Genomic DNA, 24,258 nt, shown 5'->3' on the forward strand with positions numbered 1-24,258 from the left:
TCTCTCTCTCTGTGCGTGCGTGCGTGTGTGTGTGTGTGTGTGTGTGTGTGTGTGTGTGTGTGTGTGTGTGTGTGTGTTTTTCCACTCGCAGGTCCAATCTTTATTGCACAGTAATGAATAGTGTGTAAAAACAATATACAGTATACAGACCACTAGGATTTGTATTGATAGTTTGCGCAGCGTATTGAAAACCCTGCAGACCTTTAAAAATATTAATTTTCCCTCAATATATTTACTGTGAGTTGCACTATGCATGGCAGTTCTTGACTAGACCAAGAATAATTCATTTTATTGTGAATGAAATTCTACAAAAAGCAAGTGACACAAGATCAGGTAATGGGTTGAAAAATGCATATGCAGGGTGTATACAACCCTAGAGAACTGGGAGGTACTGGAAAAACCCAGGAATTTTTTCATCCAGGAGAAAACCGGACTATACAATCCTTCATAACAACAAATTGCCTCCGATGAGCGTGACATGACTACTGTTTAAATTAGTCATTTGAGCAGTTGCGGGCGGGCTCTTGTGCATGCGCAGTTTAGTCGCGTACATGTAGTACCTTCTCCTACTTCTGTTTACAGAAGTGTGGCTGGGTGCCACTACCTAATATTGCCCCAGTTTGGGAATACAGTAAATCTGGGGCTGATGTACAGAGCAGTCAGAGTTGTGGTGGGTTGTCTCCACGCGACCAACCTCTACTTTCAGTGATTTTGTTGTTTCGTCTTCGTTTATTGCTCTCACGTTAAATTATGATGAAACAGATTTTTATCGCCGGGAGCTATCAAATGAATTAAAATATGTTTGCTTAGTAATGGAAGGCAAAAATATGTTATACTTTCAGATTTTATTTCTACTTTTCTGATAGTCAAACATTAATTGCCTTGCAGAACAATGAAGTTATTTTTGTTGCGTTGCTAAAGAGATTTGACTTTTATTAATCTTTTCAGCTGAGGCAGTCAATTTATTTGAAATGAAGTGTTTAATTTCACTCTCTTGGCTGGTTTTAACTGTTCACGGCATTTCAAGTGCATCTATGGCATTATACTGTAATAAAGAACCATGAGATAATACAGCACCAGCACTACAAGAAAATTTGCATCCGAATATGGACATACGAATGTGCGCTTTAAGCCGAATTATGCATTTTAGTGTGGTTCACGAAATTCCAATGCTCTTGAAGTATCCTCTGATGGCTTGTTTCTTTCATGACATAATGCGATACCTTTTAATGTTTTACACGTATGAACATATGGGCTTCCTGCATCATCGTAGCTGCGTAAGCGTGGTGACCCCTGTTTTCTGGCGCTCACTTGCAACTGCTGAAACAAACCTATTTCTAACAGGCCGTGGGAAAATACTGCGAATGGTGCTTGAAAAGCATTACGTTCAAAGCAATTTCCTTTTGCGCAAGGTGAACTATGTGCGAGAATGTACGATGAATTTCTTAAATCACAAAGCGTTTGACTCTCATTTAAAAATCAACTCTTTGAGGATGACCATTTAGAAGAATATCGAGCCCAGATCAGACGTTTACGTCATTATTAAAAATTTTACTGGCACATTTGTGTGATGCATCTTAATTTAAACTATGAACTTTTCTTATTTGTGTGCTCGCGCTACTTAAGTGATCTTGCTATTGGCTGACTACATCACATGTCCTATGCTGTCGTCAGCAGGTGAGATCAAGTGACATGAGCTATGACTGGCTTACAAAAGTGCATCGCAAACTCGATTTCAATGCTTCGGAAAGTGACATGCGGTGTTTGGTGGAATTCAAATTTATACCTTTGTAATATGAAAATAATACCCCCCTTCCGGGAGTTTTGTTTTCTGAAGTGCCGGGAAATTCTACGGCGGTATATAAAACCATAAACATTCAAAGGATTGACGAGTTTTACAGTGCCGGGGAAGAGTATACTGTCACTTAACACAGAAAAAGTTTATTTTCACCTGGGAGACCGTGTATTTTTTACCGGGAAAAATACAGGAATATTTTTTTTCTTTATCCGCGTATACTCCCTGATATTAGAGCACCATGTTGTACTTTGAGAAATTAAATTCTTGGTTGATCAGAAAACATTGGCTTCATCATTGTCCTCAATATCAAAGGAGGCCAAGAATAATGGTGTCATGACAGTTAGCAGAAATGTTTATTTTGCTTGTAGCAGTTGTCTGCCTTGCTAGATGAGATAAGGTCAACTGTTCTCGTAATGTAAGTTTTGGATTAGTAATCATTAAATAATTGGGGGTTGGGTTTGATTTGGGGGAGGAGACTAAACTGCGAGTTCATCGGTCTCATCGTATTTGGGAAGGATGGGGAAGGAAGTCGGCCGTGCCCTTTCAAAGGAACCGTCCTGGCATTTGCCTGAAGCAATTTATGGAAATAATGGAAACACTAAATCGGGCTGGCCGGATGCGGGCTGAACCGTCGTTCTCCCGAATGTGAGTCTAGTGTGCTAACCACTGTGCCACATTGCTTGGTCGGTAAATAATTGATAATTGGTTTATTTCTCTTGCAACGGGTGTTACGGTAGAAAAGTACATATGTTCAGAACAAATTACACATTTCCCGTCTTCAATTTGTAAGTTGTTTTTGTTGTTGTTGTTGTTGTGGATTACAGGTCTTTGCTGCCATGAGTGAGTGAACACCTGGTCCCTTGAAATGTTCACCAGAAGCCTTTCGAACTTCTTTTGTCCATTCTGCGTAATATCCGCTTTTGTTTTCCCAGGCAAGCAACACGGTCACCACACACACTAGTTCCACTCCACAGAGCGCTGACATGTTTGCTATGGAGGCAGAGCACTAACTGATGCTTCCTGTACATAAATATTGTGCAGTACTTGCCTTGACACACCTGTGCAATAAATTGACACAGTAGTGTTATGTCAATAACAATGAGCACGTGAGGTCCGCTTTTCCGCAAATACCGCATTACAGTTGTCTATTGGCGTAGCACTGCGTGCCGAGGGTTTAAATTCCTTTGCACAGCACACTCTCATAGCTGTTGTACCTGGAAAATGATGTGATGTTGACCTTTTTGAAATATCAGCCCCTGTCAGAGATGTCACCCGGCTGCATTCCTGTAAGATGTTTGGACATTTGTCTTCTTTATTCCTTCAGATAGGATATCATCCTCTCTAATTCTTTCTGCTATGCTGTGCATTATATCACCTATGGTGAGGTAAAAGTAAACTTTGTTGCAGGACTAACCTGATGATGTTTGTCTCGTAAGCATGTCGGTGGTGATCTCCGGTTTGTAGATGATATGAAGCTGCAGAAGTGTTAGTGGCTATTGGAAGGTTTCCACTCAATTGTGTACAGAACTCAACAATTTTGGTTTCACTGATTAACAGTTTTCATCGTCTGTAATAGACTTCATTGGGTCGATGAGCAGTTCAGTAGATATAATGGGAATAATCAGCATTCACATAAGGCTAGACCCTACAATACTTAACATTTGTACTTCAGTGGTGAAGTTAATTGTTCTGATGTGGCACCGAATACATAAAAGGGGGCAGTCAAAGGAGAAAACTGAACATCCACCACAATGGGACCGTGGAATAGTTCCATTTGAAAGTAATTACCACACACGTTAAGATGTTTGTCCCACTTGGAGACAAGATGATCAGTTCGTGTTTCCTGTGCACAGTTAGTGGTCTAGTGGCTAGCGTTGCTGCCTCTGGATCACAGGGTCCTGGGTTCGATTCCCGGCCAGTTTAGTGATTTTTCTCTGCCCAGAGACTGGGTGTTTGTGTTGTCTTCATCAGCATCATTTGTGATAGTGTCTAGATTGTATTGTGTAAAACAAATTGGACTGTGTCAAAAATTGGGCCTTTGTATGGGTGCTGATGACTGCGCAGTTGAGCCACACACAAACTCATCATCATTATGTTTTCTAGAATCCAGTCAGCCACTGATGAATCCACAACCTCACGAACACTTTCACTGCCTTGTCTGACATGTGTCTTCCTTTAGGCCACCAAAGATATGAAAATCACACAGTGAAAGATGCGAATTATATTGAATTTGGAGTAGTGTTTCCCAACCTAATCGCTGAAGTGTAGCCTGTACCTGATATGCAGTTCGACGACGGGCTTTATCGTGTAACGGAATTATTCCGTCGGACAGCATTCTGACAGCCCGAGGGCAAATGACAGAGCCGACAGTGAAAACATCGCACATCTTCCACTCCAAAGAAACCAAAGGCTGTACACAAAAGTTCTGGTAAGGTCACAATGACCTCCTTCTCCAACTGTAGAGGCCTTCTGCTTGTTGAGTTTCTCGACCTTGGAACCGAAATCGATGCGCAGCACTATGAAGACACTGTGATGCGTCATAAAGTCAGAATGCCCGCACCGTAAAGTCAAAATGCACGGGAATGCTGTTGGACGAAATAGTTTTGTTGCATGATAATGAATGCCCCCACACAGCCAATTGGATGAAGGCCATGCTTCAGAGATTTGCTTAGGAAACATTAGAGCATCCTCTAATACAACCATGAGTTTTTCACATCTTTGGCAACCTGAAGACGTGCGTGGCCTTTGGTTTCAATTGGGCAAAGAAGTACAAGAGGGGGTGCGGTTGTGGATCTGCCAGAAGCTCGACCCCATTTAAGGAAATAAAAATTGATTTCCCCCCCAGTAGGATAGATGATTAACACGTATGGTGATTACTTTCGAATGGAACCATTCCACTGTCCCATTTTGGTGGGTGTTTGGTTTTCATTGGACTAACTCTTTCAGTTCACATGTACACAAAACCAAATCAGTTTGTATTACGCAGTGTCCTATGGTAATTTGTTACAGTAGATTATTCTTCTGTAGTTCAATTAATCTAGTCTGTCATGAACTCCACAGTGTCTAACAATCACTCATTTTGATGACAATTACATTTTAATGTAAATCACAAGTCAGTCCATCTAAAATGCCCATTAATTTAGTTTACAGAATTCACTTCAAAGTTATTAAACATCCAAATTCTTGAGTTTTGTACTGTCTGGTGTGAATATTTTTACTTGCAACAAACATACATGTGGTGTGAGTCAACATGGCGAGTACGCCTAAACATGGACTTGTGAACGTACAAACTGCCCACTGCCAATTTTGGGTGTCATCCGACTACTTATAGATGGGTGTAAGAATAAACTGTTGGTTTGTGAACTACAGAATGCTTTAAAAACAGCCATGTTGTATTTTACTGTTTTCGATGAACCACAGGAGCTATTGTGATTTTGATTTATAGAAATTATTGTTGGTCAGAAATTTAGAAAAAATACATGACTACAGTTGTGTGCACTGTATTGAAAATTGTGGTGAAGTCCATGGAATTATTAATAGTGAGTTAATTAATTAATATTGCATGTCATTTCTGCAGAAAAATTAAGAGAACGAAAGTACGTAGTCAGAATTCAATGTTGGTTACAACTTCAGAAAATCTGTGATGGAAATTGGCAATGGCTCAGACCTTTAATCATTTTGGAGGATATTTGGTATTAGCAAGCAGTAAAGGAAACAAAAGAAAAATTTGGAGTAGGTATTAAAATTCATGGAGAAGAAGTAAAAACTTTGAGGTTCGCCGATGACATTGTAATTCTGTCAGAGACGGCAAAGGACTTGGAAGAGCAGTTGAATGGAATGGACAGTGTCATGAAAGGAGGATATAAGATGGACATCAACAAAAGCAAAACGAGGATAATGGAATGTAGTCGAATTAAATCGGGTGACGCTGAGGGAATTAGATTAGGAAATGAGACACTTAAAGTAGTAAAGGAGTTTTGCTATTTAGGAAGTAAAATAACTGATGACGGTCGAAGTAGAGAGAACGTAAAATGTAGACTGGCAATGGCAATGAAAGTGTTTTCTGAAGAAGAGGAATTTGTTAACATCGAGTATAGATTTATGTATCAGGAAGTCGTTTCTGAAAGTATTTGTTTGGAGTGTAGCCATGTATGGAAGTGAAACATGGACAATAACTAGTTTGGACAAGAAGAGAATAGAAGCTTTTGAAATGCGGTGCTACAGAAGAATGCTGAAGATAAGGTGGATAGATCACGTAATTAATGAGGAGGTATTGAATAGGATTGGGGAGAAGAGAAGTTTGTGGCACAACTTGACTAGAAGAAGGGACCGGTTGGTAGGACATGTTTTGAGGCACCAAGGGATCACAAATTTAGCATTGGAGGGCAGGTGGAGGGTAAAAATCGTAGAGGGAGACCAAGAAATGAATACACTAAGCAGATTCAGAAGGGTGTAGGTTGCAGTAGGTACTGGGAGATGAAGAAACTTGCACAGGATAGAGTAGCATGGAGAGCTGCATCAAACCAGTCTCAGGACTGACGACGACGACGACGACGTAAAATAAGTTGCTGGCAAGCAGGAATGCTTAAGTTTCAAGTGATGTACCTCACTTTACCCACATATGTTTAATTACTTCAGGGGGAGTCCCAAGAAAGACGTGATTGTAGAACAATGAAACTTGATGGAAACATTTACAAGGACACGTGAAAGAGATATAACAAAAAACCATTGAAAGAAACACATTTTAATTTAGACATGACAGGGTAACAGTTGTTAATCACATACCGTGTTTATGTTACAGGTTACAAACTTTCCTCGATGTGATGACCATCTGCATTCATGACAGTCCGGAACCACACTAGATATATTATTTTACAACTCTTTATGGGTCACGGAGTGTTTAGCTGTCTTGAGAAAGCTCACGCATTGCTTGAAAAATCGCACATTGTGCCCAGAATTCTCAGCTGTGGCAACAGTAACTTCAACAGTTTCTGGCCTCTCCCAGGAGCAATTCCCAAATTGCCCGTTAATCTGAACCTCCAAATCCTGTTCTTGAACCCTGTTGCGGAAAGAGGGCCTCTCCACGTTCCTTTAATGCATCAGTACAGAGAGGAACAGAGCTGTTGCTATTGTTAACAGCTTTACGAGGAAAACTCTGCTGACCTTTTCCAGACTCGTGTTGACTGCAGCAGAAATGCACTCTGATGGTTGTTTCAACCCTTCGTCACCGTACTCGTACCAGCACCTAACGGCAAGTCAAGACAATAACACTTCTAACAATGCAAATTCTGGACGTACACAACACAGTCTGATTGTCTTTCCTATTAAGTAGGGTATCCATAAGGTAAACAGTTTTCTGCCTAGACTGGCTCCAGTAATGAAAGTTTAATTATAACCACCCTGTAAGTATTATATGTCAACAGGTAAATGTATTGAAAATAAGATGACAATTAGCAAAGAGGAGAAGAAGTAGTCAGTACTTCTCTCTTACTTTAGCGTATTCTTACTCTCATAGTACATTACACCTACATCTACATTGTTACTCTGCAAATCATATTTAAGTGCCTGGCAGAGGGTTCATCAAACCACCTTCACAATTCTGTTATTATAATCTCATATAGCGACCAGAAAGAATGAACACCTATATCTTTCTGTACGAGCTCTGATTTCCCTTATTTTATCGTGGTGATTATTTCTCCATATGTAGGTCGGTGTCGAAACATATTTTTGCATTTAGAGGAGAAAGTCGGTGATTGCAATTTCGTGAGAAGATGCTCTCACAATGAAAAACGCCTTCATTTTAATTATGTCCAGCCCAAATCCTGTATCATTTCAGTGACACTCCCCCCCCCATATTTTGCGATAATACTGCCCTTCTTTGAACTTTTTTGCTGTACTCCGTCAATCTTATCTGGTAAGGATCCCACACCGCGCAGCAGTATTCTAAAAGAGGACGGACAAGCGTAGTGTAGGCAGTCTCCTTAGTAGGTCTGTTACATTTTCAAAGTGTCCTGTCAGTAAAATGCAGTCTTTGGTTAGCCTTCCCCACAACATTTTCTCTGTGTTCCTTCCAATTTAAGTTGTTCGTGATTGTAATCCCTAGGTACGTAGTTGAATTTATGGCTTTTTAGATTTGGCTGGTTTATCGTGTAGCTGAATTTTAATGGATTCCTTTTTGCACTCGTGTGGATGACCTCACACTTTTCGTTATTTGGGGCAATTTCCAATTTTCACACCATACAGATATCTTTTCTAAATTGTTTTGCAGTTTGTTTTGATCTCCTGATGAGTTTACTAGTCGATAAACGACAGTGTCATCTGCAAACAACCTAAGACAGCTGCTCAGATTGTCTTCCAAATGATTTATATAGGTAAGAAACAGAATAAGCCCTATAACACTACCTTGAGGAACTCCAGAAATCACTTCTGTTTCACTCTGCGACTTTCCATCAATTACTACGAACTGTGACCTTTCTGACAAGGAATCACAAATCCAGCCACATAAATGAGAGAATATTCCGTAAGGACACAATTTCACTACAAGCCTCTTGTGTGGTACAGTGTCAAAAGTCTTCTGAAAATCCAGAAATACAGAATCGATCTGTAATCCCTTGTCAATAGCACTCAACACTTCATGAGAATAAAGAGCTCGTTGTGTTTCACTAGAAAGATGTTTCCTAAATCCATGTTGACTGTGTGTCAATAGACTGTTTTCTTCGAGGTGATTCATAATGTTCAAACACAATATATATTCCAAAATCCTGCTGAATATCGACATTAATGATATGGGCCTGTAATTTAGTGGATTACTTTTGTCTGAAAACTGCGTACTTAACACCTTTGTTCTCCAGAGCTCACATTTCTTACTGTGCCACTCTCTCGTATGCCTTCTTGAGTCCAGCAAGGATATTGGTAAATCTAGCCTGTATGTCACACTCTGTAGCCCTGCTGCTGTTCCTTAATTTTCTTTTTGGCTCTGTTGTTCATTTTCTTAAGAGACATCTTGGATAATTCGCAGAGTAGGAAAGTCGGTACCCCCCCCCCCCCCCCCTCTCTCTCTCTCTCTCTCTCTCTCTCTCTCTCTCTCTCTCTCTCTCTCTCTCTCTCTCTCTCTCTCACACACACACACACACACACACACACACACACACACACACACCCTCGCCCTCGCCCCTCCATGACCACTCCATCCCATTCTCCTTTTTAATCTCCTTTTCCTGTACCAAACTTCACAGACTTAGTTCACAGAGCAAGCCCATTTGTTCCAAATTTCTCAAGTCTGATGCAGCTTTTCACATTAGTCTATTCTGCAACCTACATACAGGTATGAGGTTGATCAAAAGGTAACAGCATATTCAATTTACTTTTTTATTTTATTTTATTTATTTATTTATTTATTTATTTTTTGCTTCATGCATCAGTTTATCAAATATTTTTTAATGTTATTGATGCACATATTCCTGATGTTGTTAGCAGTTTGAGCTGTTTTATATATTTAGTTTATTGCTGACAACCGATAATGTTGTATGTGTCTTTGTGTGCTCGGTGAATTTTTACTTTTGAAAAGGATGGATCAAAGAATTTGCGTTAAATTTTGCTTGAAGGATAGAATAAAGTTCAGCATTGTATTCAGATTTGCTATGTGTAAGACAATGAGTTTACGAGTGGTGTAAAAGTTTCAAAGAGGGTCGTGAAGACGTCTGCTATGGGTGCTCTGGCACATAAAGTACTAGTGACAGTGTGGAAGTAGTAAAGAAAATGGTTCTGTAAAATCACCGAATCACCATAAGAAAGGTTGCTGCTGCTGTTGGCATAGCCTGTGACTCGTGCCAAGTAATTTTTTCAGATCTTTTGGGCAGAAATGTGTAGAAGTAAAGTTTGTTTCGAAATAGTTGAATCTTGACAAAAAAAAGACGTCGCATAGGCATAACTTAGTAATTGGTGAATAACATCAACAACAACCCAGAAGGTTAAACCATTGACTAAATATGGGTATACAGGTATGACATCAAAACTGGGGCCCTATTGCCATGATGGAAACTGCCTGAATAGCCAAAACTGAAAAAAATTCATGAAGTTTGTAGTGGTTCCTTCTGCTTTATTTCTTTGTTTCATTTGTTGTCCTCAGTGTTGATATACTGCATTGCTGCACTGCCTGATAAAAAGGGGTTTGTAATTTGGACACTGACTACTGTAAATAATCTAGCACAGTTGTATTTCACAGATGTTTACTTTCACTTTTCACCCCCCCCCCCCCCTCCCCCATACACACATTTAATATATGGCCAGTGCACTATTGTTTAAACTTTCCATAAGCTTCATTAATTGTTCGCAGGCAAACCTCCACATACTGCTACAATAGTGTACTGTTGAACATCTCCGAGCAGTAATAAGATAACCACATAGTTCAGTCCTTCAAATAAACTGAACAGTCACTGTCATAGCTTCAACACATGGCCTATTGTTGTAACACTTACTCCACTGTTAAGTTGTTGCATTCTATGCAATACAAGTTCCTCGTCTGATACTCTGCCTTGGACGGACTGACTGTCTTGTGAACAAAAATCGGGCCCTTATATATCCTCACAATAATAGGTGCTGAAACTACATATTGTTTGAAATTTGACTTACAGAAATTACAATTAAAACCTAACTCATTAAATTAACTGAATACATCAAAAAATTCGTTCTTTTTAACAGTTTCTTCTTAAAGAGTTAGGCTGAATTATTTGTTTAAATGATGAAATCAACCTGTATAATTATGCAAACAATACTTTTGACAAAACTGTTAATTAATTTGGAATTAAGGGCTGGCTTTACTAACATGTTTTCTAATAGATCCTTTAAATTACTATTAGTTGTTCCTCCAAATGTTTATACTTAGTGCAGAATTTATATTTGTTTATATGTCAACAACAGAAAAAGTTACGAAACAATTACTGATTTCGCCCTATAATGAAAGATACTAACTAGTAATAGTAAAAATAAATTAGAAAATAAATTACATACATAAAACTAAACACAAAATTAGATCTGGTGTTATATTCTGTAAAATTAAGGGCCAAACTTTCTCTTTTATGAAAATGCAGATTATACTCACATATGTTAATTAAGTCAAAAGGGAAAAATTGAATTTTAAGGAGGCAGATGACAAAACAAGAGGGGAATTAAAATTATCTCAGCTTGCTTCATCACAAGAATGATCACATGTGAAGGTTTTTTTCACTGTTTCCTTTGATTACAGTGGGACAGTGTATCATGAGTTCCTGTTTTGTGGTTGTATGGTTTAATAAAGAATACTACCTGAAAGTTACGCGCCATTTGCTGAAGCAATCCGAAGAAAACGTTCAAAACCTCAAACCTCAGTGCTTGTGCGTGAGTTTTTGGCAAAAAACAGAACCGTATTCACTGCATGTGGCCCCTTGTGACTTCTTTCTGTTCCTGAGTTTGAAGAGAACCATGAAAGGATGTCAGTTCACCACCATTGATTAGGTAAGAACAGAATCGCTGAAGGAGCTGAACACTGTCATGAAAAATGAGTTCCAGAAGTGCTTCCAAGGTTGGAAAATTTGCTGGCACATGCGTATTATATTTGAGGGGGAACAAATGAGGTGTTGATGAATAAAGAAAGATTCTTTAAGAAAAACAAAGATTCCCTTTACTCTTTGATGACCGTCTCCCTCTACAGATTTAACCCCCTCCCCCGTGCGGCACTCTTGCCTCAATTATCACATTATCACTTGCTGTGTTCGGATATGTACCATCTGCCTACCTGCCGTTTGCATCCATACTCTGCTGACCAAGGCGAGCAGAGGGCACTACCTATTGTCGCAGGAATTAGCACTTCTTCCTGTTGCCTGTGTTTACTGACTATGGGAAGAATGACGACTATTACTAAGAGGGCTGCTTGAAACCCAACACAGACAAAACTCTAGTTTGTGCATTTTACATACACAATGATATGAGGAGAAAGCACGCACTCTGAATTGGAGTGCCCACCCCCTGTACCTTGGTTTAAGTTGGATTGTGCCTGAACCTACAGACAACAACGTATAGCGACCAGACAGAAGGTACGCACCAGAATCACCTTATCTGCAAGCTGACAAGCACAACACGGGAAGTGCAACCCAGCGTCATCTGCACTTCGGTGCTCACACTGTTTCTCTGCTGGGGAGTATGCTGCATCAATCTGGAGGAACTCTGCACATGCTAACCGTGTTGATGTGGCTCCAGGCTGCCACATAGTTGCAGTGTGCCTAAGACCGGCCCCAGTCAACAAGATATTTCCAAAGTGCCTTTTTCTTATTATCCCATTACTGGTTTCGGACCGCCTAGCGATTTGTCATCAGATAGTACATATTTATTTATTTATTGACTGCAGCAGTATTGGAGTCGTGTAGCTGTGGCAAGTTGTATAAACGAAACATGTAGTTACTGAGTGGGGCGAGAATTGTTCACATTATGAGGTTTTATAAAGAGATTAGAGTTTATAAATTGCATATGTCAATTTTACCATATTGCTACATGTTAATTTTGCAACAAAGAAATAGATACATACATACTGATGCCAGTGTGTATTAAAAGAGCTGAAGAGAGAGATACTGTGACATAACTTTAGCTATACTCCCTGGATTATTTACATTAAAAAAAATGGCTCTGAGCACTATGGGACTCAACTTCTGAGGTCATCAGTCCCCTAGAACTTAAAACTACTTAAACCTGTCTAACCTAAGGACATCACACACATCCATTCCTGACACAGGATTCGAACCTGTGACCGTAGCGGTCTCGTGGCTCCAGACTGTAGTGCCTAGAACCGCACGGCCACTCCGTCCGGCTACTTTTTTTAAAGCATACGGAACATGTTACCTGTGGATAAGTGTGTAAAGTGCACTACAATTAACATCATCGGAAAATACTGTGTTGTCCAGAATACTGTGTACCCCAACATCCGACAAATGGATACTAATAACTGTAAGTAATGCAACAAAATCTACCTCATAACATGAATAATTCTCGACCCACTCAGTGGTCATGTTTTTTTATGCATCTGGCCACAGCTACAGGACCCCACACTGCTGCAGACAATGAATCTCTCGGTGGTTCGAAACCAGCAATAGGATAATTAAAAAAAAATTGAAGAACAAAACAAAAGGCATGTGGTTGCCGTAATGCCAAGAAACCTTTATTCATCACAGTCGGGTGATCCTCATCCATAACGGATAACAGTTGTTACTATTGTTATTGTTAGAAAAATCTTCATTCAGTCGGTCATCGAAATTTTGAAAGAAAAGTTATTGTGGATGTTGCATAATAAATATTTCACATGAAGTGCTATTGTGACACAGGCAAAGATAAATTGTGAAAACTAAGCCACTGAATATTACAAATAATGTTGTTAAAGAATACGGCCGACTGACTGCATCAAATAAAAAGGACATGTACATTCGCGAATGAGTGGGCAAGAAGAAGAAGAAGAAGAAGATAGAGGCAGGTACATTTTGAGTGCAATCATCCCTCGTGGCAAATATATTGAAATTGACGGTAGCGGCCACGAAAGGAAAAAGATGAACACATTCACATACCTCTATTGTTAAGCAGTGTCGCTGTGAAGATCGTCGCCTCCATCTAAATTCTCTGCATAAAATTAAAATAATAGTAATAATTTTCCAGAATTTCAGGAGCTGGGACCCATGGTATCACAAGACGAAATCGCTCTGCTTCAAAATCACTTTCATTATTTAACCCAATTTTATCAGTAAGAAATGGCACAACACGTCTTGACACTAGCACGGGATAACAGCGAAAGGTAACTTACCCTAAAATTAATAAACGAAGAGCGTAAAACTTCTTTTGTTCAGCAAATGCTTTACGCATTAATCTCTGGTAACTGCAGTAACTGAACTAGTGTCTATATATTCATTAAAAAATTTTATATAATTCATTTACAAAGTTTTAAGACATTTCCACTCATGAGAGTAGCACCTCCAGATATAAGAAAGGCGGCAGTAGATAATGAAAACAAGAAGCAAGGAACATATCTGGAGCATCCATTGTTCAGAACTCTCACCTATCCGTCACGACTGAAATCCAGAAGCAGCTTCCTATTTACAATTGCACCAATTCTGAGCTCAGCAAAAGCCCACCGTACTGAGCTGTGGAGAACAGTCTTCTGGATGATTACGGACAGCAAAAGAGAAGCTAGCTTCAGGCTGGGAAACTGTCAGCAGGTTGAGAACAGAGGTGACAAGGTGAGAGACTAATTTGAAGAAGTGGGCTATCGATGATGATGAACGTTGTGAATGTGAGGCAAGTGGGATTCTGAACATTTGTTGGCCTGCAGTATCCTGAGTGAACCATGTGCTGTGGAAGACAAGATTGCAGCAAATAACTGTGCCATTCTGGTTGCTGAACATTGGTCTCATAAGGCATGAAATTATCTGTAATGATATTGGATTGTAGTTTTTATTAATTGTATTTTAGTGTGCTTTTGACCCAGATAGGTAAATAAATAAATAGATGCTTAGATGCCTTTGTGTGTAGAGTAAAGTGTCTAAACTTGTCATCACAATTCCTATGGGAGTAAATTCCTCATTTAAGGGGAGATGGAACGCCCTATCTTGACAATGTTAAATTTAGTGACTTGGCTTCCCTGTATTTCAGGAACCACTGTAGCCATTGTCGTGAAACTTTTACAGGACATTAAACTGTGTGTTCCAAGTCTACTGAACTGTAATAATTGCATTTCAGCCACTGCTTTCAGAAATACAATTTTTTAACTGCAGTTAAAATTTTGTGTAATTTTCTGTACGTTAGCCTAAATAATCTTAATTATATATAACATTATGTTCTTTTAGTTCAGTAGCTTCAGGATATGCATCTCATTACTCCCTGAAAATTTGAATACTCTACTTGAAGTGGTTACTGAGATTTAGGGAAAAATGCAACAGAAAACGTAAATTTTCAGGAACGGCTTCTAAAGTTTAAAAGACTGTTACCTCACTTAATATATGCTTAATTGTTTATTTTTAGTCACTTGGAAGCACCCTGCACCATACTGTATATCATCCTCTTGATCTTTTCCAAGTTTTTTCTTCCTTTCTTCTTTTTGGATTCCTTAGTGGGCAACTGTGCTGCATACTCTGCTTTATCAATGCTATCATTGTCCATCCATTCAAGTTCTCTGATGCAGTTTGCTCCGGCATTAATTCCCATATGCTGTAGCACTTTCACCCTACCAATGTTGCCATCATTAAAAGCAATAACAGTATCACTGACCCTCCACTTTAGTCTCTTCATTCCAACAAAAACATTTTTTGGTAAGCAGGTCCATATAAGATTATTGAACGACTTGTTGGGATTTTGAGTCTGACCGTGCAGACACTTCTTCAGTAATTCAGGATTTGCCAGGTCTCTGTAAATAGCTTTTATGATATCTGTGATGCTGTTGGGATGGAATGTTTATGGCTGTTAGAACTGTTTGAGTACTGGGCATTGCAGTAATTGCACCAGGAATCAGGTCCGGGAGGGCAGAGGTGGTGTACTGGTTTTTCATCAGTCAACAGTCTATGGAAGAAGATAGCCCATACTGTCTGCTTCATTTTCAAAAAATCCTCAGTATTATTTCTGACAGCCATACCATAATACTGCTGTAGTTCATCAATCATTTTGTCTGCCAGCTTGCGTCTTATGGTTTTACCATCAGAAAGTTTCTTGTCTCTCAAACTTTGTTTCAGCTTCCTCAATCTGGTGCTGATCCTCTTCTGGACATGACCAACACATTCCAGTTTTGTGATAATCTTCTCACCATAAGGCTGAGTATCTACTACACTGTTATGTTTTTGAGTCTCCATCACCTAAGAACTTAGTGTAACACACTCCCCTTCATTCAGAGATTGACTAAAAATTTCAATAGCTGCAGAGGCCTCCATACCACCACTTGTTCCTTCATAATTTCTGTCTGGTTAAAATTTGGGAATCTATTACCTTTCCAGTATCCACACTGGTTACCGTAGCGACAGAATTCTTAGAACTGTAGTCGCACTTCTGCCAAGTGCCATCAAAAGCTACTGGTATATTAGTCATTTATTTCAATAGCTTCAATTTGCAGCACCTTTCATTGACTCACATTCAACAGATTCCTCAGCAGCTCCAATAAATCCTGCATACTTGTCAATTTTACAAGGTGGGCCTGGCATATTCATCACGGCACCCGTTGTTTCTGCTGCAGTGTGTCCTTTGCCAATAGCTCTCAATCCATAAAACCAACTAACATTTACTTCAAAATAATTATCTTTACCCTTATAAGAATTCCAAAATGAATGAGTATATTTACAACTGGCACAATTAATAAGTTCCCTGGCTAGTCCATTTGATACCTCACTGTCTTCATGTAAACTAACTGGCCCTCCACATATTTTACAACACACACATTCACCTAACACCCTTTTTATGATATGTAAATCTATCAGAATATAACCTAACCTACCATTTACATCACTTTCGTTTTGAAAAAACTGTGTATAACAATGTTTTATTTTAATCTTCAAAGCACTAATGGGTGTTTTAGATTCTGACGAGTTTGCCTGTACTTAATCATCTGTAAGTTAACATGCCACATGTCGAACACAGTGTATCTCTTTATGCTGAAAATTAGGTGGGTAGATCACATAACTAATGTGGAGGTATTGAATAGAATTGGGGAGAAGAGGAGTTTGTGGCGCAACTTGACTAGAAGAAGGGATCAGTTGGTAGGACATGTTCTGAGGCATCAAAGGATCACCAATTTAGTATTGGAGGGCAGCGTGGAGGGTAAAAATCGTAGTGGGGGACCCAAGAGATGAATACACCAAGCAGATTCAGAAGGCTGTAGGTTGGAGTAGGTACTGGGAGATGAATCAGCTTGCACAGGATAGAGTAGCATGGAGAGCTGCATCAAACCAGTCTCAGGACTGAAAACCACAAAAACAACACATATAATTTTATTCAGAAAATTGCAAATTTTAAGATAATGTGAAAATTTTTTTTTCCGTTCTAACTCCCCTTAATGCTGCTTGCTAACTTTTGTTAGTGAGTTTTCACAGATCGTTAGCATTTATCTTAAATCATCTGAAACTACAGGTTTTATAATTCCCATGAAGGCCTATGGTGAGGCAAGGAAAATGTAACTTTAGTGTACGTACACTCTCCCTTGTGAGTCTAATTTGCTATAGGTACCACAAACTTGAGCAATATTATATAATTTTTAAGCAACCTGCTTTGTAGACAGATTGCATTTTCCCTGTGAACCACAATCTGTTAAGGCCTATATTATAATTCCATAGTACCTGCCCGCCCCATTTTTTTAAGGGAGGGAAGGGGAGATTTTTGGCTTGGGGCAGGGATAACCTTCGCTCTTTCCTCCATAACCTCAACACCTACTCCCAAGTTCAATTCATCTGATCCTCTCAACTTAGCGAACCACCTTCCTAGATGTCAATCACCGCCTCTTAGACGCATCCATAAATATGTCTGTTCATATCGAGTGCACCAAGTTGCTACCTAGCTGGAGTTTCCAGTGTTAGATTACATAAAGTGGTCCATTTCACATTCCAGCACAACACAATCGAAGCGGTGCTGCAGCGCGGCGAGAAGCTGGACGACCTGGTCGCCAAGTCGGAGGGACTGAGCATCCAGAGCAAGGCGTTCTACAAGACGGCGCGCAAGACCAACTCCTGCTGCAGCTTCGGCTAGGCGGGGCGTGCTCGGCTGTGGCGCGGCACACGGACTTCGGGAAGGCTGCTCCGGGGGCGGAGGCGTGCCGCTGTCTGTTCCTGCCGGTGCACACGCTCCCCGATCCTCCCCTTTCCCCCGCGTAATGGAAGCGAGTCTGCCGCCGGCACGATTTGCGAAAGCGACTCGAAAGCTGTGAGTGGAGAGTCGCGACATTGATAATGTGCTGACATTTGCCCCCATTGAGAGATGTTTGCCCCTCCCCCTCCCCCCCTCCCTTCCTCCTTCCCCCTTCTTGTGCACCTCATTGCCTACAAGCTTGTTATTTTATGTAGCATTTGAGTTACCATGTTTTAAATTATTTAATCTCTTCCTGTACGATAGTTGTCAGGTGCAGCCAGTTTATTTCTGAAATGTCTCTGTCATTCGATGTGTAGTCGTGTATAAGATTTCTTACTGAATTCCAAATACTTCTCAACTTTTTGTGGGAATGCAGTGTGAGTTCCCGTGCTCTCTCTCTCTCTCTCTCTCTCTCTCTCTCTCTCTCTCTCTCTCTCTCTCTCTCTCTCTCTCTTCCCCCCCCCCCCCCCTCTCCCCCTTCCCCATCCCCAACCCTCCCGAGAAGCAATTTTCCTTTTTGCCTATAGTATATAGCCCCTGTCAAGAAAAGAGCTGGACTGTTGTTGCCTGCGGTTCAGTGTATTGTGTTCTCCTTTCCTTGCATTGCTGCTGCTGTGTTTTGAAGCACTAGTTGTCCTTTGGACTGCAAACAACATATAAAAGCCGCTCTAAGCTGTTCTGGAATTGGTCCCAGACCACTGGTTCGGGAACCCTCCGGAAGCAATTACTGACCGCCGGTCTCGAAACACCGCGGGCGATGCAGTGTGTGTTCCCCTTCGTGTCATTTCTCTCTTAGCTACTGTCTACTGTCTCTGTAAAAGATTTAATTTTATTGGTGTTCTTCCTACATTGGTGTTAGGTTAGATACATAGTACAATACCTTAGCTGACAATGTATGTCAGAAACAAATATGAAATATATTTATCTCCCCATGTAAGTGGAGTTTAGGCTTTATTTTATAAAGTGTGCAAACTGTGAAGGCATCACTGGTTGTGTTAAAAATTGTACAAGCAGTTGGATGGTGCATGTAGGTGCATAATTGGGCTGCTTCCAAAGTATGCAATTTTTATGAGTGTTTGACAAGTATGTCTCTTTTGCGAGTGAGAATGTGTGTTAATCTGTGGGTATTACTACAGCTACAGGAGTTACAGTCGTTTCGTTTTTCGTGGATGTTTGTTATTTGTATTAGCATGCAAAACTGTTTGATCTCTTGAAATTATTTAAGTGATGGAGATTGAAATGCATTTTTCACATTCATTCCATTGAGTATTGTCAACTAACTTGTGAGAAATTGTAAGAAACAACTATTCTGTTTATATGTATACATGGACATCACAGATGCAAAGAAACCTGAGTGGAAAAAAAATTACGTACTTGAAATTGAATTTGTTTAAATTGTGAATGAACAGGTACTACAATTAAATAAATGTGGCTACTTAAGAGATTTCCCTCAGCCTTCAAAAAATTTGAACTACACAGTACCGATGTATTTATCCTCTAGAATGCTGGAAAATCTTCCTGGAGCTATATAATTTTTAATTATGCTCTATTTTCAATGGGAAGAGAATGGAGTTGCCTGCATTTAAGTGGTGGACATTTCTGTTATAGAAGTTAAAATAGTTGCAAAGGATTTACAGTTTATTCAGACTTGACAAAATATGTATGAAAATACAATCTCTTTTTACTTCTAAATTGTTTGTTTCAAGTATACAAATTTTATTACACTAGTGTTTAGTCAGTTTGCATATTATTATGTAGCTCTCATAGATGAAAACATACTATTACCTCCATACTGGTTTGAGTCAACTAGTTTACTGTGAACATTTCCTACAACAATGATGGGTTTATGGAATACTTTATTTTACATTAACATTACACTTTCTGTAGCAGACACAGAAAGTTCTCTATAATGCTGGCGAAAACATGTGCATTGTTGGAAGATTGTGTATTCTGCTTGGTTGTAGGTGTTTCCTGTGCAAATAACGTTGTCACTACGACAGGACTCTTTAAATATCATTCAGCTTTTAAGATAACTCTGTAAACTCCTAAGTCATTCTCAGAGGCACTGTAATATGATCCTCTTTTGACAAATGTCTGTTACTAACAAAGACTGTTGATACAGGATCCCACAGTTGTTAATTGCACCTGAGGGGAAGTTCGAATACTAAAATAATATTTTTAATAGCCTCTCCATCTGAATTTACAAGAAACATTCATCCAAAATGTTTTACGGGATCTACAGATTTCAGATGACATTTTGAGTGCAAAGAAAAATAACTCAGTTGAAATAAAACTCATATGTAAATAATTTAAAAAATATTACAAAATCAAATGTTAACAATATGTTGATATCTTGGGCCTCTAGAAAACAAGAATATTTAAAAATTCTCACTTCTTACCAATCTTTGTTATAGAAGTTTTTCATTATGAAGGAGTTTCTAAAATGAGCTGTTAAACTGAAAGGAATACCAGCAACATCATTTTCCTTTTCCTACACTTTCCCTGTCAGTTTCTCTCACAAGTTTTTATTCACAGAAGGTTAGATTTCTTCCCTGGCGGTGGAATCCATGCTGAAAGAGCAGTGTCTAAGCAGTGTGGCAGCACTGGAGCATACCTCATTTATGGTTTCTGTTGTGCAAGAGTACTTAATGAATCTCAGAACTGATATTATTGATGCGTGTTTGCTTGTAAATTACAAATGATGTTCTTGATAGGGGAATTACTGAACTTTGTATCACTGTACAGTTGGGTGACAGAGAGGAATATAAACAAACATTGTGTGTGTGTGTGTGTGTGTGTGTGTGTGTGTGTGTGTGTGTGTGTGTGTGTGTGTGTGTGTGTCTCGCCATTAACTAATGGTCATTGTTGTTACAAATTTCCTGAGCAGTTTGTCACCTAAAGGGTGAAAGAGGGGTTATGAGGGACCATTCTCCTTACAGAAATGCAAAATATAGTAACAGACTTAAGGAACTAGCAATAATAATATAGTATATTAGTGACCAAAGCCAAATTCATTGTGGATGTTCTAGACAAAGGTGTATGGAAATTCTCCACACTGCTGAGAACTGAAAGAATAGAAAAGTGTCAATCAAACTCTTTCTAATACAATAATTCATTTACTAGAGAAAATATATGCATACAAACACATCAGACGGTATTTATAACACAGCAAATAGCGCCTTTTTACTTTATCCGTAATATCTTGCCAAATAGTGTCAAAAATAGTTTTCCTCATAAAGTGAATTTTATATTTTATTTTTACTGTTCAAACAATTATCACTAAGAAACATTTATTTTGTATGTCCTTATTACATGCAATGTAGGCTTTTTCTTTTTCCATGTATTATGAAAACTAAATAGCGTTTCCTTTCAGATAATTGGTCTATCTTGTGGGAGAACAGAAAACTAATATGAAAAGAAAGTCAGGCCCCTGCACAGCCTTTGTAGAGTTCCATACGAAAAACGAAACAAAAGTGTATAATCTGTTGCTATAATTTGATTCAGCACAGTGAGAATAGGTTATGTTGTGATGTTACTTGACGTTAACACCATTATCTGTTTCAGCCTGTGCGCTTTGTCTTGGGCATTGTTCGGATTTTGGAACCCTACATTTGGCACAGTCAGTCAATTGTTGACACTTCTGTACCACTCAAGATTTGGTTGGCAGTGGATTACATGTACCTGCTACCTGTAGTCAATTTAAGGAAGTAAGTTACTCGAATAAATGATTCAAGGAGTTCTTGTCGTGTCAGATTTGTCAGTCTTGTGCTTTTGACTACTTCCTCTGGGGCCATAAGCAGGAGATTTTGGTAGGCTGTTAAGTACTTCAGTTGGTCACATAGGCATTTAAGAATGTTGGCACAAAATATTACATTGTCGAAACAAGTTGCTTGTGTATAACAGGCTTTAGCTCTGTAACACAATGCGCAAAATTCCAAAAACATTTCAGCCTCCTTTGTGCACCTTTCAACTGCTTTTCTTTGCTTGTGTTCCACCAACCACTTTTCATACAATGTTGGAAGTGATGTGCAGACTCAGTGGATACACATAAACAGCTAGTTATCTGCTCGATACACAGCTTCCATTGTGTGGCACTTGGTAACATTCCATTTTTGTTAATGTTTTTCATACTATTGTGTAGAGCAGCTGAAAAAATGCAGCATCCTTCACCTTCCATTTTCAGGAAAGGGCACTATCCCCACAGGGTGGTTTCTATTCTGACTCTTATGTTTGCGATCAGGTGGTATGACCTGTCTCGTCAGCTCAGTTTTAAAAATATTTTGAAACTGCAGTGAGATTAATTCTTTTCTGCAACTCAGGTGTACACAGTATAGTATAAGAACAAAGAAGAAATGAAATTGTCGTCCTCAGGTGCTTCAGGTTAGAATGGTAGGCTCTGTTGGATTCTTCCCTTTGGTATTCTGAGACAGTGTTGTAACCCTTAAAAAAATAGTGCACACACATCATGTTCCTCACTTATTTGTATTTTTCCTCTTGTAAGTGTTCAGAAAATGTCACACATTCCTAGAGGAGGCAGTGTTGGCAGAAAGTAGAAGGAAAGCTTCTATAACATGTCCAGGAATAAATCTGTTGAAATGAGAGCCCACCTACCCGTTTCATGGAAGTAGACTGTACCCGTTGTGCTGCATGTGGCTCCTTCGCAGTAAATCACACACGCTTTCAAATATGCCTTGCTCCATTCACATTGTGTCATATGCATTGCGCACATGCTCCTGCAATGCCTGCACACTGTTGGTGGCATAAAACAATGCATTTGAATGACCCCATTGCCGGAAATCCAACAGTTTCAGGTCCAGTCATTGGGAAGACCATACTACATCCTTGACCAATCCATCGTTCAATAAGATGACCTACACTACTGAATACTACACATTACTCATCACAAGTAAAACAGTCCATATCTCAACAGGTGTTTGTTTATAGGCATATAGTTATAGGAACTTTCCTTCTAGTTGTGTTTTTTTTTACTACATACCCTACAGAGCTAGCAGTTTCTATCATTTCTTCATAACAGAATTGCTATATCTCTGAACACAGGATTGCTAACAAAACCAAATATGGAAAACTGTGTACCTACAGCTTCAGATAGAGGGACAGAAGTTGTAAAGATGGAAATGACAGGTATCAGATATTTGTAGGTATGTCACATTTTTGCTGTGTTGACGAGCTGACTACGATGGCATGGCACTTGAGGAGAGCGCTCAACAAATGCTGCAGGCCAACATGTGCGCAATAGGCACCATTCAGTACCTAATTATTAACCCTTTAATGTTGGCAACGGTCGTGTGGCACGGCATTGCCCATATGAACAAACTCCACTGCACACACAAATAATGTGTCGATAGAAACAGGTGCACAACATGTCTTGTGGATTTTGACTGCCATTGGCAATGTTGAAAGTATATATTTTGGTTAGTTGATGTTTTAAGTTATAAATTATTGCATATTATTAATTTTCACATGGGAGTATATATATATAATAGGGGGAAACATTCCACATGGGAAAAATATATTCAAAAACAATGATGATGTGACTTACCAAACAAAACTGCTGGCAGATCGATAGACACACAAACAAACACACAAAATTCAAGCTTTCGCAACAAACTGTTGCTTCATCAGGAAAGAGGGAAGGAGAGGGAAAGACGAAAGGATGTGGGTTTTAAAGGAGAGGGTAAGGAGTCACTCCAATCCTGGGAGCGGAAAAACAGCTATACACTCGCGCACATATATATCCATCCGCACATATACAGACACAAGCAGACATTTAGAAAGAAAAAAAAATGTCTGCTTGTGTCTGTGTATGTGCGGATATATATATATGTGTGTGTGTGTGTGTGTGTGTGTGTGTGTGTGTGTGTGTGTGTGTGTGTGTGTGTGTGTGTGTGTGTGCGCGGCCGCCGCGAGTGTATACCTGTCCTTTTTTTCCCTTGAGGTAAGTCTTTCCGCTCCCGTGATTGGAATGACTCGTTACCCTCTCCCTTAAAACCCACATCCTTTCGTCTTTCCCTCTCCTTCACTCTTTCCTGATGAAGCAACGGCTTGTAGCGAAAGCTTGAATTTTGTGTGTATGTTCGTGTTTGTTTGTGTGTCTATCGACCTGCCAGCGCTTTTGTTTGGTAAGTCACATCATCTTCAAAGATTCCATGACTTACCAAACGGGAAAACGCTGGTAGTTAGGCACAGTGCCTATCTACCAGTGTTTTCATGGAATCTTTGTTTTTAATATATTTTTCTCATGTGGAATGTTTCTCACTGTGCATTTGAGCATCTTCGTATCTTCTTCTGCCCGGATGCAGAAACAGTGCCCAAACTCTTACGGGAATCGGGAGTAAAACTGCGAGTAGTGAGTATAATGGACAGGGGCACTACGAATGTAGTGCGGGACAATACGCTGAGAATGTGGGTTTCGCGGGAGGTGTGCCAGAGATAAGTCCCTACAGTCTCGCTATCCTCTGTGTCCTCGGTGGCTCCGATGGATAGAGCGTCTGCCATGTAAGCAGGAGATCTCAGGTTCGAGTCCCGGTCGGGGCACACATTTTCAACTGTCCCCATTGACCTATATCGACGACTTTATGCAGCTAGGGGTATTCATTTCATTGTAAGTT

The 24,258-nt window shown here is 39.6% G+C and overlaps 1 protein-coding gene across 1 annotated transcript in view; it reads left to right on the plus strand.

Moving 5' to 3' along the window:
* LOC126295416 (synaptobrevin homolog YKT6) overlaps nucleotides 1-19,073 on the plus strand; it is a 32,986-nt gene extending 13,913 nt beyond the window's left edge. Inside the window, exon 4 of the mRNA XM_049987895.1 lies at nucleotides 17,393-19,073. Coding sequence (XP_049843852.1) covers nucleotides 17,393-17,530 — 138 coding nt within the window. The 3' untranslated portion in view covers nucleotides 17,531-19,073. The remainder of the gene's footprint in view (nucleotides 1-17,392) is intronic.
* Nucleotides 19,074-24,258: the final 5,185 nt, after the last annotated feature.

This window comes from Schistocerca gregaria, chromosome 11, assembly GCF_023897955.1.
Source record: "Schistocerca gregaria isolate iqSchGreg1 chromosome 11, iqSchGreg1.2, whole genome shotgun sequence".
In the NCBI taxonomy this organism is placed as follows: domain Eukaryota; kingdom Metazoa; phylum Arthropoda; class Insecta; order Orthoptera; family Acrididae; genus Schistocerca; species Schistocerca gregaria.